This window comes from Rhinolophus sinicus, linkage group LG13 (assembly GCF_036562045.2).
Source record: "Rhinolophus sinicus isolate RSC01 linkage group LG13, ASM3656204v1, whole genome shotgun sequence".
In the NCBI taxonomy this organism is placed as follows: domain Eukaryota; kingdom Metazoa; phylum Chordata; class Mammalia; order Chiroptera; family Rhinolophidae; genus Rhinolophus; species Rhinolophus sinicus.
Window position 1 is genome coordinate 47794758 of NC_133762.1, and position 20887 is coordinate 47815644.

The window sequence follows — 20887 nt, forward strand, 5'->3', positions numbered from 1 at the left end:
TTGATTCCATCTTACAGGTAAAGTGACTGAGCCACTTTAGGGACTAGCAAGCATCCTAGGTGCCATGGCCAGGGCTCCTAGAAGAGCCAAGATTGTAATGTTCACCTACTCTCAAGTGAGGCCTTCTGTTGATTCGTCTCTACCATTTCGTTTGCTAAATAATTATCGAATGCATACTGGGTGGCAGGCACGGGCTAGGCCCATGGGATTTAGTGGCAAACAAGCTTACAACCTAATGATGTCCTTTTCACTGTACAGGTTTTGGCTTTCAAATCACAGCCTATTTCCTCAGGAGAGGGATCCGCCTTCACTGCTTTTCACGCTCACAGAGTCCTGGTAAGAAACTGATTTCTTGGGCTGTCAGGTATTTCACACAATTAGCTTGCCCTAAAGAGGGATGAAAATAATAAAGATTCCTCCCTGCTTCATTGCCTTCGTGAAATTGAAGTACTAAGTGAGAGTATTTCCAAACATTTGTGATTTTTTTTTTCAGTTTTTCACTGTTTATTGCCTGCCTGAGAACAATGAGCTGTACTTTCACACTATGTTTTACTTTCCTGCTGCATCTCAGCACTTTCACTGAGCTTCCAGAGTGACTCGACAGGCAGTTAAACTATGAATCAGTTCATCATCGTGTGTACACACTGATGCCCTGGGGTACAGTGCGAGTGTGTGCACCAGAAAACATTTTCCCAGCAAAGAGCCATCAGAGCCTTTCCTAGGTGTGTGATGAGGCCCGCTGTCCCCCTCATTTCCCCAGGTCAGGATGTCCACTGAGAAAATGATGTCAGACATGTCCAGCCAACAACAATATTAAGTCAGATGCTGACAGCTGTTCTCCAAGTTGTCTGAGCATTGGAAAGAAAATCGAGCGCAACTTCCTTGGATGATTTTAGTATATAAATTATGAAACAAGGACTTTAAAAATTAACTCTATGGAGGTTTGCTCTTGAAATTTTCACAATTATCTGCACTTTTTGAATTTTAAGTGTCTCTTGAATATATTACTGTTTTAGTGGTGCCTTCCACTTTACTCAATTGTCTTAGCAAAGTAAGCCCGTTAACCTTGTATCTGTTAAAATGCAGCCTAGCTGCCCTTTGTGGTAAGGGTTGCTGTTGCCTAAATCTTTACGTTACTTAAATATTAAAGTAATGCAAATTTCACTTATGACCTAAGCAGAGTAAAGGGGTATAGAAGTTGGTTTCTGTTTATACAATACCCGGCACCAAAATATTCAGAATCTGCCATTCTAGCATTCTTATTTTTCAGAGGAAGAAACAGAAGAACAAAAAAGAGGAATTATTTAATAGAATGGATTAAGTTCGAATTCTAGTTCTGATCCACAAATAATTAATAGAACTGATAATTTTGAATTTTAATTCTGATCTACCAACAAGTTGTATTTCAATAGTATGACATTTTTGTGGGAGGAGGTAGCAAATAAGGGATTCTGTGACTCAGCTTCCCCTTCCATAAAATGGGAAGCGGACTACTTACCACTTATCTCAATATTTTAAGAAATAATAAATAAATACTAACTGCTTTGATAATTTTGGGGGTTTGGCTTTTCAAAGTCCACTCCTGGTCACCTGACCAAATATAGCATCCACAAGGGGTCAAAGTTTAAACATATGCAGGCCCCCTGAAATGGGAGTTTCTGCATAAGGAAGACTAGTGGGGTAAGACCAGAAGGACAGGTTAGGTCCCAGTCATGGAAGGTGTTGAATATTTGCATAGTATGTGGTGGGCACTGAGGAAACATGATAGGATTCTGAGCATGGTAAGTGGAGCTGCTTTTCAGAACTGTTAACTTGCTTGCACTTAGTAGAATAAATTAGAATAGGCAAAAGTAACCACCAAGGAGACGGCAGTGGTCCAGGTGAGAGGTAAGGGAAGAGCTGTTACTGAAACATCAACTCATTAGGACTTTGGTATAATTTAACCTAGCCAAGTGGTGTAAGGTGCTAACTGTGTTTGAGGTGTGTGTTTACATAATTGACACCTTCATGCGTGGCTTCTGAGTGCATCAGGTTGAGATATGCTGTTGCCTCAGTCAGTGCCCTAATGTCATTCATTGTTGGAAACGTAATGTATATAAAAGTCTTCACTTATCTGTTTGTAATCTGTCTTTAAGAAAAAAATTTGTCACAAATAGGAGGGAAGTTTTCTGTTTTAGAAAAATGGCTTTATTTCTGTTATAAATATGACACATGTTATAAAAATATTCAAGCAATACAACCAAGTGTAGAGGAGAGAGGAAAAATCCTCCCCACCCACCCAGGAAATACACTGTTAGCGTCGGCTAAGCATCATTCCAGACATCACTCCAGAGATAGGTGGAGGCTGAGGAGTATATGGATGATAGATGGAGGATGGATGGATGGATGGATGGATGATGGATGAATGCACGGATGGATGGATGGATGGATGGATCATGGATGGATGGATGATGGATGGATAGATGGACAGGTGGACAGGTGAGAGAAGGAGAGATACAGATGGCATTTGACCATGTTGTATTCCTTTCATTGAATGTTGAGGAGTTCAGTTCTGTGATTCATTCAGCCTTCCCCACCCTGAAATCAGTGGCTTTGCTTTAAGAGGTTGTAATAATTAGATTACTGTGACTGTGGTATAGTTGTATCATCTTTACTATTGCATGTTTAACCACTTCCTTAATAGTTTGATTATTAATTCCTGATTAATGAAACTACTGTTTTCACAGCCTGATTGAATCGACTGAGAGTTTGCCTTCCATCTTAGGGGAACTCTCTAAGACCAGTTGACCACGGATATGATAGGCAAACTAACTAATAAGAACATTGACAAGTCACATTTTCCAGTTTTATCTAGTATTCTTCTTCCTATGTAAGTCTGCACACTCATTAGAAAGCATTGATCCTGTTTCCCAAATGTGAATTCAGGACAGAAAACAGCAAACTGACACAGAAGGCGGGCTGCAAAGGCCCTGTCTGGGAGTTTCATGTGATATAATGGTCCAGGGGCTCAGGTGGACCAATTTGCACCCTCCTTGGCCCTCCCTAGAGCTCTTTGCTTGCCCCACCCTATTGATGGCAAACACTAAAAGAAGGGGCGGGGAGGAAAGACACGTGTCTCATACGCACATGCTTATTGCTGTCACTTTAAAACCTGGGACCAAGCATTTCTGTGTTCTTTGGTTTTGGATGCTTTTACTAACTTGAGTTTCTTCATTTTGTACAGAACTCCGTGTATTCCCTGACAGATTTGTGGTGTGTGTGCATCAGCTTGCATTCAGTCGTGATCTTTTGGCAAGGCAGAATGAAGAATTGGTATGTATGAAAAAAATCTATAAGTAAATCTGCTTAAATATTGAGTTATTGTAAAAATTAGAAAAAAAAATAATTTTGTGTCATTTAGCTATTGAGTACTTAATACATGTCGTAAGGGACCAAAAAGTCCTACCTATTTTTCGTGATAATATTGATTAATTGATATGTGTTTTTTCAATACCCCTTGAAAATTTCGTTTGATCAGCAGTATTTTTTCCATATCAATTTTAAATAAGAAAACAACATTTTTACAAAAAACTGTGATGGTGCTTATGATAGTATTTAAATGTAATCAGCTAAGTCTTTAAATGAAATGAAGCAAAATCCACATGTTTCCACTGGAAGCTTTCATTGGGGTCAGTGGCTTTTGAATTTTATTCCATGGTGAATCACTGACATTTTCATGAGAACCAGTACTTTTCCCCAGTGTGTTATTTCTTAGCTGATAGGGTTCGTTTTCTTTGTCTCTTTTCTCATGCGAAGTCGTAAGTTCCACCATGTCCTGTTTCTGTTTCGTCGGTGTTCTCTATTCAGACAAATAGACACAGAAAACTCGCTTCTAATGATGTGGCTTGCAACTTTGTCTTTTAAGCTTAATACACATACTAGAGAGTGTCTCCTTGTGTGTGAGCGTGTTATCTTGCTGTAGTCACAACCCAATCTATCTGAACTTACTTCTGTACAAACTTTGTTTCATATTTTTGGACATAAGACTTAAAACTTTAACAAAGAGGGGGGAAAAAAATCTAGCAGACATTAAACCTGGACATGAAGTACGGCATGATTATGCTTCTAAAATAATTTATGGGAATATTAGATTACTCCTTATGTTTATTTTTTAATCCATTTGAAATTTGGCCCACATGGTCTAAAACTAGCTTCTTATCTCATCTTAAATAAATACATAGGGAGAATGTTTTAGAGGCAATAAGGGTGAATGGAGACCCAGAAAGAATAAAGAGCAGAGAACTCATTTAAATTTAGGTGCCTTCATTTGGCGCAAACAAGCCCATCAGAAAAGCCAGTGTGGCCCTTATTCTTTTTCTATCAATAAAACACTCAGTATACACATTAAATTAAATAAATGAAGCAAATTTAGTGAAAAGTATTAAAAGTTTATTCTTTGAAATATTTCTAGGATATTGAGTTATCTTAGTAAATTAGTAAATACTAAAGTAGTAATGTTGGCAAACAACTATCATATATAGCTTAACTGATTCTCAGAGCAGTGAAGAAATTGATCTGTGGTTTAAGAAAACAATTAACTGTACTAAAAAGTATTATTGCTTTCATGTGGAATATAGAAGAAATTAGATCTTGTATGATATGTAATATTAATACTTAATACGTTAAATTATTAAGGGTGAATTAAAACATCTCAATACAAATGAAATATTATCCTCCTCAGGGGCACTGATATTTACACAGATGGAAGTTTTCTATAGCTGCTGTCATATAAATCCTATAGTCTAAAGGACTTTCTAAATGTTAAGAATTTTTGTTCTGAAAGGTTGACTAGTCTGAGCCTTTTACCTGAGCCAGTCAGTTTTCTTATCTTTAAAATGTTCTGACATCTAGTCTAGCACTATCAGAGTTAACCAAGTTAGCTTATAAGAAAAATGCCATTTACATCATGTGGATCTTTCATTTTTCTGCATGATTCTCTTTAGATGTGGTCAGTCTCTGTCTTTTTAGTCCCTTTTTTCTCATCTCTCACCTTCCCTTCACATGTACACTTTCCCAGCCACACGCAGACACGAGTCACCTAAAGCCTGATGCCACTAAATAACTCTGCCCCTGGACATAGGCTCTGTGCACCCCTCCTGCTTGACCAGCTCGCCTGAGCACCTCCCCTCCTCACAGGCCTCCAGTCTTCCAGTTCTTCAAGCTTCTCTTCCCTGGAAACAATAAACTATCCAGGTCCAGCAAAGGGCCCTGTCTCCCACAAATGGTCCATCAAGCCAACAACAAAGCAATCCTTCCACCACAATTGTCTTAGAGCTTTATTCTCATAGATATTTGACCTCTGCAGAACCCTCCTGTCTTAGCTATTTAAGGATCGATAAACAATCCTTCCCTCCCAGAATTGCCTTCTGCCAGAGAGCAGGCATGCTTACTCAGTTATATACCGGTACTTCTTAAAATGCCCAGAGCCATGATATCCGACACTCCTGTGAGTATTCCTTGAACTTCCTTATTCCTTGGAGCTTTGAATTCTTTTATCAGTTTACATTATTTGCCGAAGGGCAGGATCCATCTCATTTTCTCTTGGTACCATCAGACTGGGTAAGGCCTGGGGAATTGGCTTCTTAAATAGCTGTATTGGAGATACTTCTTGGGCAATAAACTTAAGTTATTTTCCTGTAACTGTTTACTTAACTCTCTCTTCCCAGCCATAAAAGTGACAGAGGAGTGAGCCAGTACCTGAGCAACAGCCTGGGCGCCTTACTGATGCTGTAGCCTTAAGCGGCAGATTCCTTTGTTTTCGTCTTTTTCTTTTCTTTCTTTTCTTTTCTTGTTTTTTTTTTTTTTTTTTGGAGCCTCAGTGTCTAAATGACAGTTGGTTAGGAAATCTAGGAGTGCCTATTCAGAACTGCTCTGCCAAGGGATTCTTTCAGCCTGTACACAAGGAAGCCAGCTGCACTTAGCTCCCCAGTTCTTAAAAAGGTGGCTACACAAAAGAACCGCTGTTCCAGATCAAGCAGTACAAAGGGAGAAATCCCCTCCTTGAGGGGGGGAACGGGTAGAACGAGTGCAGCCATGCCTCCCCCTGACCCCCACAGCACCAGGGAGGTCTGTCACCCCGCTGTCCACTGAGGGACATTGGTGCAGGGAGACGCTCCATGTTGCAATAGCTCTGCACTGAGGGCCCGTGTGCCAGGGATGTGGGAATTGTGATGTGTACTTTGGGAAGAAAGGGCATTATTATGAGATGAGTCATTGTATTTTTCTTACTACAGTTTCTCATAAGAAATCTGGAAGCCCTTGTAGCCTCAGTTTTTGACCTATTGCTAGAAATTGAGCTGGGGAGTCATTTTGGGAGTTTGTACCTTCAGTTTTTGGTTTTTTTCTCCCCTTTGTCCCTTTAGAAATATGAAGAGCATAAAATAAATTTTTTATTGTACACAGCTATATTTCATTCCAATAATACTGTCTTTCATATTTACAATCCATGTTGCGGTGTAGAAACTTCATTCTCAGAAGTAAAGCCCAGGAGCCTTTGGGATATTCAAAATTATTTATTATTTTTATTATTTCTTTATTAAAGAAAATGATCAATAATGACCAAAGTAATAACTTTATTGTGTAAGTAACCACAGAATTCTGTATATATCTGGGACATTTCAGGGTCAGCCTAAAGCTACTGTCTCATAGAGCAGTGGTTACAGCCACTCCTTCTAGTCTCCAGAGACCCTTCCAATCTGTTTTTAACTGTCACCTTTTAACATAATTTGCTGAGTGCTGGCTCTTTCCCAGGAGCTCTGGGGAAACTAAGAAAAATAAGGAAGTGCTCTTGCCCTAAAGGAGCTTATAGTCTAGCACATCAAGGGTACCGAAAGTTTCCTGGTAACCTAAAAACGTAATTCAAATAGAGCCTCTGTTTTTTTCTTTTTTTGAAGCTGTATGCCTTCTGCACCTTCATCGTTCAATTGGATCCTCTCTACCATTCAGAAGCAAAGTCCAAAATTCTACTGTGTTTCCCCAAAAATAAGACCTAACCGGAAAATAAGCCCTAGCATGCTTTTTCAGGGTGACATCTCCTGAACATAAGCCCTAATGCATCTTTTGAAGCAAAACTTAATATCAGACCCGGTCTTACTTTTGGGGAAACACGGTAAGTTACTTTCTTACTTTTAAACTTAAGCTGTAAAAAAGTTTGTGATTCTTTTGGAAATTAAAAAATGACGTTTAGTGCTAGTGCTGCCTATAAGTGGATATATACGTTAAGATGTTTGGGTCCTTGGCCTCACCCTCATAGGTGTTGTGACCAAGCTGTGAAAACAGCCGTCAAGAGTCTGCAGACGTTCTCCAGCCGTGCAGCGCTAGGCCCTCGCTGTAGCGTGTCTGTGGGATTCCCGGCATGTCCTGACAAGAGACAGTATTTAAGCACTACATTGAACACTTCTCTTAAGTCAAACTACTGTTTAACGTTAAAGAATTCTCCTTCTAGCTTATACGTATAAAACTGAAATGAAAATGAGTCTAGAGAAGCAATAAACTACCCTAGCATGGGTTATTTTTAGCTTGGCTGTCGTGTTTCTCAGCTGTGCGTAATTGAACCTCTGTGGGCCTTAGCCCTGCTCACAGTCAAGGGGGAGGATATCAAATTATTGCAAAAATCCTTTCTCACACTGAATTTCTGTCAGAGGAAGCAGATGAAAATGTAGCTAAATAAAAACCGTAAACCAATTTTGCACAAAGGAGAACTTTACTTGTAGATTTTAAAACTGTGATGAACAAAAATTGGGGGGTAAAGTTATATTTTATCTTAGGAAAGATGAATAGAAATTTAAGGAAACATTTTAATCCTTTAGTTTTTAAAATAGAAAAAATAAGCTACTTAACAATTTGACTATGCACTAACTTCTATACCTTGATAATATAATTATTTAATTTTCATGAGGGAACTTTTGCATAAGTGTAAATCAAATCATTCAAGAAAAGAACTCCTTTTTTGTATCAAAAAAATTAAATAAGTAGTGAATGATTTTTCCAGGTTTTTCGTGATGTATCATAGACTTCTTAAGAATCCGTTTTTTTCATCTGATTGTATTACCTAAATAACACTAGTGGTAAATTACTTGGAAGCCATAAACAAGAGAGTCCTATAGCACTAGCAAAAGTTCCTTGAGTGGAAAGAAATCATTTCCATATTTCACATTTGCAGTGTTCTGAACTTAGTTTTTTTACTTAACAACTGCTTACCAAAATCATACATGTTCATTGTACAAAAAAGTTTAGAATCAAAATAAATACAAAGAAAGTAAAAATTACCCATAACTCCCAACCCAAAGCTGGCCTCTGTTAATGATCTAGTCTGTACCGCTCCATACTTCATACTTGATGACTGAGGTCAGTGTGTGTTTAATTTAACTAGGACCTCATTCATTTGTGAATTTTATGTTTGTCTCCATTTTTCTGCTGGTATTTTTGTATTTCACAAACTCCTTACTATATAAAAACTTCTTACATAATAAAGAAAGTAACTGTTAGTGATTTTATCGTTTACCTTTCAATTGTATGACATTGCTGTGTGGAAAGTGTCTATGTCATCAGTTTTATGTTTTCCATTTAATGATTTCTGCCTTAGATGATCTTGGCATTATGTTTTTCAAAATTGGGTAAATATTTGCTAATCTTTTCTTCTGGTATTTTTATAAAATTTAGTTTGTGATGTGAGGTCATTTTTATTCTGCATATTAGCTAGTATTGTGTTTTTAGGTTCAAGGGAATAAACGTACTCAGTCTGCCTATACGAATGGGGCCTCACTATGGGAGCACACACAGCAAGGAGGCTTCTCCAGAGACAAGGCTCTCCTTTTGTCCCCGGAGCAGCAGGACGTAGCTGATGCCCACCATCTTGGCCTCCTGCCTCCCTATGCTGACCGCCCTGCCCTTTTCCAGTCAGCTGTGGTCAGTGCTTAGGGTCAAAACACAGTCAGCAGATTGGGACCACAGAAGGGCCTGTGGAGGGGCTGTTTTCCCTGGCTGGGGACGGGAACTACAGCATCCACCATCACCTACCTGCCCTTATGTGGACCTGCAAGTGGGTGATCTGAATGGAAATGCTGGTGGTGGGGATGAAATTATTCTTGGCTGGCTGGGTCTACCTAGAATAGTTTTTCTGGACTATGACAAAAAAGGGAAGAAAAAATTTTTCTCAGGTAAAATCACTTTTTTAAAGATTAACTATCCTTTGCTTATATGTTACGGTAACCTAAGGTTTTTTTCTCCTTTCCTTATAATAAAAATTTCCTAAATAATCAGCCAGCAGTATTTCTAAATGATATGGTCCATGTCTTCTCCTCCAGCCCTCCAAAGAAACCTGCCCTTTGCTGAGTTAGAATAGGATAGGAGGGATAAGTAAGAAGAGGATGTATCTGGGTCCTCTAATCCTTTGTCCTTTTCTTCCCATAATGCACCTTTACTGATGCAGAGACCTATAGTCTCCCTTTTGTGATCACTTAGATGATAAATTGAATAAGGAAAACCACAGTGGGGAATAGAACAAGTGGAAAAGGGATCAGACTTGAAATTAAAAGACCTGCTTTGACCACTGCCTCTTCCTCCACTCACTTGATGACCTTAGACAAGTCATTTGGCTTCTCAGAGCATCGGTCCTCTGACTTGTTAAGCAGAGGTAAAAAGAATGCCCGCCGTACAAGCCTTCCTGATTTTTCCTAGGGAGCAAGTGAGATAGTGAACATAAAAACGTCTTGTAAACTTTGAAGCACTCATACAGTATAATTATTATCATCACCATTTCCATCATCCCGGAAGAGGGGTTAATTTAAATGCCATTAATACCAGATTAGCAGATTGCCATTCATCTTACCCTCCCTGCTAGAAATGAGAAAAATACCTGATACTATCCATCTGTGCATAATATTTTCCCAAGAAAATATTGGGAAATATGCTCACTACCCTCATTTTTTGTTTGTCTCCACTTGCCAGCCCAGATTTATTTTGCAGCTATAAACTGAAGTACCAAAAAGTTAAGTAATAAACCCTCAAACAAATCAGTGATGGAAAAAGGGATACAATAAGAGCATAAACTTGTGACCTTCAGTGGGAGCTCTGCTAACCAACATCCAAAGGGGGAGAAAGAAGAGTAGAGACCACCCATCTAAAATGCCTTTCATTTCCAGTAACTGCCAGTAGACTCACACTGAGATGTGGCTTTGGCAGAAGGGCCCACTCACTTCTCTAAGGTACATAGGAGTGTGGAGACGGCAGACTCCTCAGTCCAAGGACTGATGACTCCTTAGTCATCAGAACACCCACAGTGATAACATAGAGTTCGACGTGCGAGTGAATTATGTTTGGAAAGTTCATTAGTAAATAGATGATTTAGAATTCGGTACTCATTTTCCCCAGGAAACAGTCTCATAAATGTAGTGAGGTTCCCAGACTAGTCCACAGAAGCTGTTTCTATTATGAGATTGGAGTTTTAGAAAGAGGGAGTCTTGCTGTCTGTGTTCAAGGGAAATTGGAAGAGCTATTTCTTCTGCATCCCTGGGCAGAGGGCCAGCTCTGAACAGAGTTTCGAAATAAGATAGTCGTCTGTGATGTCTTCTCTCTGGCTCTGAAGCCTGTTTCCCACTGGGGACCAGGACCACAGCGGGCCTTCTTCTGGCCAGCCCTGCTACCTTTGTGGCTGGATGCATACTTACCCTCCTTTATCCTCTGCTGTCCTGTCCAGGCCCACACGCTCAGCCACAGGACATGTTAGGGAAAAGATTATCACCCTGACTGAGGGGCTGGCAACCTTCCTGCAGGTGTTGGCATTTTTCATCTATGGGCTTCTGTGGAGGAAGTTGGTTTTGAATAAGGAGACCCCCAAAGGTGGTCTAGCTCCGCCTGGGGTAATTCGCATTAAGTGTCTCTCGATTTTTCCCAGATATTTCCCTTCTACTTTTAAACTGGGCATTATTAACCTATGATTCATGAATTCCCTGAAATTGAAAACAAAAAAGTTATATGTATTTTTATACTTTTCTAGTCAAAGTTAAATAGCTTTTATTCAATTCTCAGAGTGGTCAGTGAGTTTCCCCATTTGTAAGACATGTTGGTCAAACCTACAAATTTTTTAAAGCATCCAAATTTTGTCACACTTGTTTGACACCAGAGACCCAATTGTGAGGCCTAAGGTTGTTCAGGATTTATTTTTAGGTTCTTGAGGGTAGGTGAATAGAAACTGGAAAATCCCTGTGAAATGTGTACTTCCTACAAAATAACTTCCTTGATTTTTTTTCACTGATTTTATTTTCAGGTTAACATTCTTTGCAACTATTTATTCGTACTTCCCTAGATCTGCACAAGACAGTTTCATAGTCATCAATTCAGAAGAAAACTTTTTAAAAAGGTATTAAAGGAAAAAAAAAAGCTAGAGTGTCTGCTAACCTAAGTGGCAGCGTTATCAGCAGAGACCTGTCATCTCATGGGAAGGCAGAGAAATGGAAGGATCCAAAGAGGGACTTGGGGCCAGAGAAACCAAGTGAAATGAAAGATTGCCCCTCACTGTGGGAACTGGGCCGATGACTTAGCTTCATAGGGCATCAGTTTCCTCATCTCAGAAATGGGGAAGGTCATGTCTGCCTCGTGGATGTCTCATGAGGACTCATTTACCAGGTGCTAGTCCCTACACCAAGGTCTCCATCTGTGTTGTCTCAGCACAAATGTCCACCATCATTATCATCTTTAGAGAAAATGACTTCAGGCCACAGTGGAATTAATGAGATACCACTTTCCTTTTCATTTACCTTTTTTGTACGTCAGTACCTTTAAGTCAATACACATACATATTTCTCTACTTCTTTTACTTGTTCATTATTACCCTATCCCGTCTGTTTTGCCCTTCCCAATTCCTTAACTTATTAACTATCAAATAACTTACGAAAATATTAGCAGTGAAATTTGGGAGTGAGGGACCTCTTCCTCATTTTAAGATGTGTGGCCTCTGCTTGGTCACATTGCTCCACGGTCTAAGATTGTGGTTGTCGTCATATTTCTTGTTCTATATGGGCTGCTTTTTCATAAGTAACTCAACCTTTCACACCAGGTCACATTTCAGAATGCTGATGCTCCTGAAAATCATTAGGTATCACACTAACGTTCCAGAGTAATTTTCTTTTTGCCTTATTATAAAGTCATAAAGAACCGAAAGTAGTTCCAGTTCTGTATTATAATATTTTTGGCCCCCAAATGAGCTGATAATATGTTACTTTTACTCTGCTTTTATTGTTTGCAAAAGGCCTTTGTTGTTTGCAGAGGACTGTTGCGTATAATAACTTATTCAGTGCAACAAGCCTGAGAAAAGATTGTATCAATCCTGAACCATTTAGTTTTCAAGGGGCAGGAAGGCCAACTCAAAATGGTGTAGCAAAAAAAGGTTTTTGGCTCATGTGCCTGAAACGTCCAGGATTCAGGTATGGCTTGATCAGAGACACAAAGAGTATCATCAAGACTGTTTCTCGTCGTCTTTCAGTTCTGCCTTTCACTGTGTTGACTTCATTCTCAGCCTGTACGTGGTGGTTGTCCTTACAGCTCCCTGTCCATGGAAAAGAGAGCAGGCTTCTTCTCAGGCTGTGTGTAGCTCAGGCATCTGTTTGAGGCTCATGAATTCTGCACTCTGATTGGCCTAGACTGGGTCACAGGCCCACTTCTCGAGTCAGGCATGGAGATAGACCTTTCTAACATGCATGGACATCGGATGGACAGTGGGGACATGATTCTCCAGAAGAAAATCTGAGTATTGTTTCCAGGAAATGAATAAGTGTCCACTACCAAGATATCATTAGCGTCCGTTTTTTATAGGTAAAGAAAGTGATGTTCAGAGAAGATGAGTGACTTGTCCAGGTCTCACAGTGAGGCAGTGACCGAGAGGGAGCTAGACCCAAGGATGACTCAGCGTCCTGTACTCTTCCTACAACTCCATCTCTAACATGACAGCAAGTGACCCACTGCGTACAGTGGAGAGAACACTGCACAGGGGCCAGGCCTTCTCAGCTCAGTTCTCCCCTAGCTAACTGGGCGGCCTTAGACACTTAGTCTCTTGGATCTCATTCTTCTCACTCTGTCAAATAGGGACAATACCTGTCTGCCGAATACTCAGTAAGACTCCGATGAGGTGTGGGGAACAGGATTCTAATCCTGTAAGTTCCCTACAAATGCAAGGCATCCTTTGCCTTCTTACAAACCCCATGTGGTTTGTGTAGGCGTTAGGTTTTCTTTTACAGTAATGTCAAGAAAATGTGTTCACTGCTTTTCAGTTTCCAAAGTATGCTTCATACACCTCACTGCATTTTAATTTCCCAAAGAGTCCTGAAAGGTAGATGAGAAACCAGCCATCGGGAGATTGAGAAACTGGCTTAGGCACAAGCATCCGGAGTGGCAGACCTTTTCCTCCACCCCCCTTGCCTGTATGCTCCACCTCTCAACCCCCGAGTGTTAACCTGATTTGATCAACTCTGGCTATGTCATTCTTAGCAGATACGCTCACAAGGCATTCAAAAACAGTAACATTTAGAATGTGACCTAAGACTATATACAGAGGGTGCCCCCCCAAATGTATTCATTTTAAGATAGGAAAACTGTATTAAAATTGTAATACTCAATATATACCGATAACAAAAGATGAATGCAAATCACGTTTGATTTCTGCAATTTCAAGAGATTCTTAAAGTGGTTGCCATCAGCGTCCACACACTTCTGATTACGGTGAACCACTGCTTGAGCAACATTGACCAAAGTGTCCACTTGTATACATTTTTCTGGCACCCCTGGTATTCTAATAGTCTATGAATTACCCACTTTTAAAATATTCTGGTTGGGTTATTTTTATTTGGGAGTGAATAAAACAGAATTAGAAAAAATTCATGTACATACCCAGGAGAAAATAGATGCAACTCTCAAAAGATAAGAACTGAGGGGACCACCGTCCTTGCTACATTAAATACTACTGTGAGAAAAGTCTTAATCACATTAAAGAACGCTATTTCCCCTGTCTCCCTGTACTTCCTTCATATCAGGCAGGATGTTCTACAGTTGTAAAAACGACTTGTGGGTAGCTCGTGTCACACCCTTCCAGTGTGGTTGTGAGGGGCACTGGGGACACCACACCGCGGCAGGCAGTATCGTTGGGGTGAGCTGTTATTGTGGTGCACACGGGGCTCTTGGAGTGACTAGAAGCCTGGTATCATGGCCCCAAGAAGCTGCCCCGTTCCATTCCAACCGACTAATGTTGATGTCCCAGAGCCTGCAGCCAGGTACTTGAAAGCAGGCAGCAAGATTTTCCCAGCAGACCCCATTTTGTGGGAATAGTGGCATTGCCATCTTGCTGTTTGTCCATGTTGAATCAGGTCCCTGGAGTTTAGTAATAGCTATCACCTGCCTCACCAAGCTGTTTCAAAGGTGACCTTGGTGAGTACGGGAAACTGCCTGACACCCAGGCAAAGGTTGGCACATGTTTGCTGACCACATCTCTCCAAATATGCCTGTTCCAGAGGCATCACTGAGTCACCCTCCATTAACTTCCTCCCCCAATCCAGCTTCCACCCCATTTTTCTGCTCCCCCAACTGCAAACCCTTCAAAAGTGTTGTCTAGACCTGCACTAGCCAACTACTATAGCTGCTGGCCACATTTGGCTATGAAGCATTTGAAATGTGGCAAGTCAGAAATGATGTACTTACTGTAAGTATAAAATGCACACCAAATTTCAGACTTAGTATAAAAAATACAAAATATCTCAGTATTAGAGAACTGACTGTGGGTGGTGAACACACAAGGTGATATACAGATGATGTATTACAGATTTGTACACCTGAAATCTATAACTTTACTAACAATTGTCATCCCAATAAACTTCAATTAAAAAAAAAAAACCACGAAAGAATCTCAGTATTTTTATATTGATTACATGTTGTAATCATAACATTTACTATGTTGCATTAAATAGTATGTATTATTGAAATTTAATTTCTCCAGTTTCCTTTTACTTTTTTAATGGGTCTGTATAAAATTTAAAGTTACATGTACGGCTCATGATATATTTCTGCTGGAGAGCTCTAGTCGCCACTGTGCTCTTGAACCCGTCCCAGGTAGGCTTGGGTCCCAGCACTTCACCAAAAACAACTTCTATCAAGCCACCTTCTACTGATCAGTTTTCACTTCTAACCAGTCCTCAGCATTTGACACAGTTGTCACTTTCAATGAAGCACTTTCTTCTCTAGTCTCCAGGGACATCATGTTATCTTGATTTTTCTCCTTTTGTGCTGACGTTTCCTCATAGTCCCCTTTCCTGAATCCTTCTCATTTGCAACTTCTTTTTTCTCAGCGGAACTCCCTCCCCTAGTGGAGCTTATCCTGACTATTGCCTTTAATTACCATCTCTGGACTTCCCAGCTTTGTGTCTGCAGCCCAGACCTCTCTCTTCCTGCACCCTGTGTCTTTACTGTCTGCTCAGCATCTCCATTTGGATATCCAGGAGGACTCTTCAAGTTTGCACACCTAAAATTGATACAGCGGCTCCACTGCCCCAAGCCTGCCCCTCCCCCGGTACTTCCTGTATTGGTAAAGGGTAACTCCCTTCATCCAGTTGTTTAAACCATAAACCTTGGAGTCATCCTTGACTTTTTTCTTCCTCTCACCTCATATTCAATCTGTCAGCACATGCTGTTGGATCTCCCTTCAAATTGTATTTCCAGTCACTTCTCGCCCCACCTCCTCCAACACCCGTTGTCTCTGAGTGGACTGTTGCAATAGCCCCGTCACTGGTCTCTTGTCCCTCTGCTACACCGAAGGCGATCTTTGTTAAAATGTCAAGTCACTTTTCTTTTTGGAAACTTCCAAAAGCACATCATCTTCCTTAGAAAAAAATGTGCCATCCTTATAATAACCATACATGATTCCCGCCCAGTACTCACACACACACACACACACACACACACACACACACACACACCTCTTACCTGCTCAACAACCCCTCCCTCTGATTTGCTTTCCTATTCCTCCCTGCTTCCAGGTGCACTCTGTCCTCAGAGCCTCAGTGTTGACGCTTCTTTCTGCCCAAAATGCTCTTTCCCATATGCTCAGTTGGCTTGTTCTCCACCCAGGTCTCTGGGTAAAACTCACCTTGTTACCTACCACAGCCTTCCCTGACCACCATATATATCTGAAACAGCACCCCCATGGCCCTTGAAAGGTTTATTTTGCCTCATAACATCATTGGTACCTGACACATTGTATGTTTGTCTCTTGTCTTCCTGATTGGGATGGAGGCTTCATGAGAGCAAGGATGAGTTCTGTGGGTCCACGTCCTTTTCCACAAGGTCCTCAAACAACGCCCAGTGCAGCGTTCAGGGTTGTGTGATTGGGTGACTGCTGGACTCTGCTCAGTTATCAATCCCATGCCCCTTCGGGGCAGATCATTATCTATGCTGGGGATCAGAATCACTGGGGTACTTGGCCTAAAATGCACATGCCCTGACCCCACCCCCAGAGATCCTAACTGTAGATTCTGGGGGAGAATCTGGAACATTTTGGAACAAGTCCTCCAGGTGATTTGGATGCCTGAGGTGACCGGACTACACTTTGCAAACGCCACCTCAGTGTACCAGTTTACATTGGTGTGTGTTTCTCTGCTCTGTCCAGTGTTGTTTCGTGTGTATTACCTAGGAACCTAAATATAGATCCCCCAGTCCCATCCCACATCTTACGAATCGGGTGAGTCCTGGGAATCTGTATTTTTAAAAAGCTCCCTGTGTGCCACTGATCCAGCCATTCTTCCCACCAGTCTTTGGGAGCCTCAGCTGTGTTTTACAGACTCAAGGAGGTTATAAACTCAACACAGGTGCTTTTTATGTCTTTTTAGGCCAACTTCTTTCTCCACCCCTCATTAATCCAACAGTGTTCTGTTAAATAGCATTCAGTAAGTCACAGTGGAGTGAACGCCTATTTCTAACTACCTTTCAGTCCAGCTCATACTCTGACTAGAGGCAGGAGCGGGTCTTAGTTGCTAGCTTGTTCTGGTGCGGGCTCTCTTTGCAGTCCTTTCTGTATAGGAATTCCCAGGTCAGACCAGACATCATCGTGCTCAGATTCTAACTGCTCGACCTCCCCCTTGGACCTGTACCCGGACACATGTGCTTTGTCTCTCCTCAACCTCACTGTGCCTCTCTGGGCTGCTCAAGCTGCTGAGGAAGGTGTCTCCCTAGATTAGATGCCTGCTGGGGCTGGTGGCCTTGCCCTACTTCTGTTTTGTCTTGGAACTGTATCTAGACACTCTTTACAGGTCGAAAGTTTTAAAACTAAAATCCTCAGAGCATTACCAAAAATGAAAATAAATAAATTGTGGAGGTGGGGCAGGTGACCAGGAAATGATATTTGCAGAATTTTATTCCTTGGCTAGACGCAGAACTAGCTTCCAGGTTGTGAAGAATCATCTATGAAAGCCGAAAGACACGTTCTTGGTCAGCCTATTTCTTAAATACATGAAGCCCCATGGAGTACTCACTCTGGATTTTTGAATGGACAACTGGTAGCCTTTTTATTTATGTTGGATTTGTCTGTATTCTTTGCGGAAGATGTCAGAACAGAATCTGAAAAAGAATAGTCGACCCGGTACACAGAAGAGACACTTGCAACCTCAGCACATATTATCTGCACCTGAGAGTTTTGCCTCTGGATAAGCCATGGATTACATTTTGATGCCAGATGTGAGAAGCCATTAGTAATCAGGACAACTCCCTTGGGAAATCTTGTTCCCAGGTGATAGCTGCTTCCTTTTGAATACTTGGTTGGGGGCACCGGAGGCTGCGATTTATCGACAAAGGGGAAAGAATCAACCCTAGAAGTATAAGAATGAGAGATTTCTAATAAGATCTGACAGTTCAAGGGATGAAGAAGGATTCTAATCTTTTTTTTCCCTGCCCACCCAGCCTTCATACAAATGTAAATCTGCCTCCTTCAACAAATTGCCAAATGTGGTTTTAATTTGTAAGCGTGAGACCCCGCCTTGCCTTTTTTCTTTCTTCTTCCTTCTTTTTCCTTTTTTTTGAAAACGAAGTCACAGGTTTTACACTTTTTGAACTGGACGTTTCCTTCTGTCACTCTTGTCACCTTTTCTGTTGTCCTTTTTCTTCCAGGGACATTTCTCCCCCATTGTTTGTTGTCAGAGGAATTTGCGATGAGAGTCGGTTGTCTTGTTTCTTAAAGAAGTTTTGAAGTTCCCATAGGAAATACGTAGTGCGCTTTAAACTAGTTTAAAAATAAATAAATAAGGGCAGTGATTGAATCCAATATGAGATTCAAAGTGTCACTGTCACGGCATCCTACTTTCTGTGGTCTATGCAGTATCCATTGTTGTTATTTATTACCCGGTCTGCCTTCCATTGTGGACTTCTTCCAGCCTTGGGGAATTTACATCATTTGTAATAGCAAAAGGCTTTCTGGTTCCCACAGAGTTGTTCAAAGCCTGACTCATGCTCCTTATGTTAATTGTTCAGCTCTGAAAATACAGCACTTACAGGGTGTGGTTGTAAGGGGAAAATCTACTGTACTTATAGGGCATGTTTAGAAGTGTTTCACACATAAATCTCAATCTCTCAATCTCGCTCTCTCATTTAACTTTTAAACTAGTTCTTTTGGTCAAATCTTGGTGGGGGAGGGAAGAGCATCAAAATACAGTATAATCCAATGAAACCTATAATATTCTGTTCACTAACTCTTAAAACTGACATAGGTTGTAAGCGGGTATGCCTTTGACTAACATTGGTCCAGGTCTGAAACCATAAGCAGTGTTAGCTTGGGCTACAGGCTGGTACTGAGGGAGGCAGGGCAGTGACGAGACAAAGCTCATTCATGGCACGTGGGGCACCCAGGCATCATACTGATGATGGCTGCCCTCTACCAGGCTCCCTGGGGCTGTCGTTGGTAATTCCAATATAAGTCTAAAGCAAGGACCTACTGACAGTTTACCAAAACTGTTCCTGTGGCAGCAACATTTTACTATGGAATTTGATGGAGACGGGTCCATAGTGTCCCAGAAAAATGAGAGAAGTTAGCGAGCGCCCTGTCTCGGTGATCTACTTGCCAACACAAAGGAACCGATTCCAAAGTATGAAATGGGTCAACGATGGTGAAGGTTGGGAGGATTTTACATTTTATAATTACTTGCTTCTGAAGCTTCCACAGGAACGTATAACGATAGATAGATAATCCATGAATTATATAAAACCATGGTAAGGCTATTAATCTAAGGGGGGAAAACTCCCAGTTTTTTAGTAGCTGAGAACCACAACCTCCAGTTTTCAGGGTACCAGTATTAAAAGGCTTCACTCTTGACGCAGCCTTGAGTATTACAAAGGCCACATAGTCTGTGTTTTGGTAACTAGAGGAAATGTGGGGAATTCTCAGGGTCACCAGGGTGCAGAGACCACGGTGCCATGAGGTGTCTGGAAGACGGAGGCTCCCAAGCGTGCTGCTGGCACCGTGATCCTGGGCCTCGTCACAGTCTGGGCCTCAGAGATACCACATATTAGCCAAGAGTTCCCAGATGGTTTGGAGTCAGCACCCTTTCCATCACAGTCTTGTATGTCTGTGGTGCGTATTAATGTATGAAGTGGGTGGGCTGGGAGTCCGAAAGAAGTGACAATTTACCCAAAAGTTATAGATCTGAAAAAATGAAAATAGCCTAACACTACACAGTTTCATCTAGTTCTGGGATGATTTATTCAAAAATAAATCTGTTCACTGGGGCTTTGAGAGTATAACTGTTTTTTCTCATATACAGCAATCGCGTTCTTGTTGAATCTTTGTTATCTTTTGGAATAGACGGAAAGAGCGCTCCATGGAACGTCTGATTATTTTGCTGAGTGTGCAGAGAGTCCACTTCCTTCCAGTGCAAAGCTCAAGAGAAATGCTTTGAAAGAAATGTAGGTCCAATGTGTTTCCTTTCTCTCATTTTTGACTGTTTATGTGCATGGATACATAGCATGAAGGCTCGCATTCAGCCAGAGTGCACGGACCTTAATCGCAAAACCCCCTCTGGCACTGCGCCTACCCTACGTCTCATACTTGCTCTTCCACCTGCCTGACTCTCTCTTGCTTTCTGGACAATAGGAATCAAGTCCTTGCTTCACAGGTGTGTTGCAAGGAGTGATTAATTATGTCTTTTGAAGATGAAAAGCACCTGTTGCTGGTGTGTTTCATACAACTTTCGCAGTGACTACAGACAGATCTTAAAAAAAAAAAAAAAAAAGCACTCCTTTCCTAAGATGCTTGTTTGACCCTAACATAATTATAATCCTTGTGACCCTGATAGCAGCAGTAAGAACATGAATATATGTATTTCTTTCCAAACTAAATATTTCAGCTTCATTGTTTTGAGTTTGATGGTTTAAGAAATTTCTTGCCACTCACAAACCTGCAAATATGTTGAAGTCAAATTCTCTAGTCTCTAAATTCTCCCCGTGCAGCTTGTATCCTGCCCCTCAAAGTGAATTTTACGATCAGACTGAAGTTTGCATTGTCTATTGTGTGTGCTGTAGAAAAGGGGGTGCGTGTGTGTGTGTGTGAGTGTGTGTGTACACACATGCTCTTGTGTCTACCATGATTCTACTTTCTTTCCTTGCATACCCTCTGGAATTTCGTTCAGGACATTGCAAGTTTTATTAACCAAATCCTATTTCTGGTAGTTAACGAACCAGCTAAATGATGATTACATTTGAGTAATACCTTGAAATGGCCTGAGAGGAATTCCAGATTATTCTTTATCTACAAATAGAAATCATGTGTGTGTACAAGCATGTTTTGTACACACACACAGACACACAAACAGCCTCTGGTTTGGACGTA

The 20887-nt window shown here is 41.0% G+C and overlaps 1 protein-coding gene across 3 annotated transcripts in view; it reads left to right on the top strand.

Moving 5' to 3' along the window:
* SLX4IP (SLX4 interacting protein) overlaps positions 1 to 20887 on the top strand; it is a 193930-nt gene that overhangs the window by 165666 nt on the left and 7377 nt on the right. For all 3 annotated transcript variants that reach the window (XM_074317988.1, XM_019734904.2, XM_074317989.1), the window contains 3 exons: positions 259 to 336; positions 3224 to 3312; positions 19865 to 19965. In XM_074317988.1, coding sequence (XP_074174089.1) covers positions 259 to 336; positions 3224 to 3312; positions 19865 to 19965 — 268 coding nt within the window. The remainder of the gene's footprint in view (positions 1 to 258; positions 337 to 3223; positions 3313 to 19864; positions 19966 to 20887) is intronic.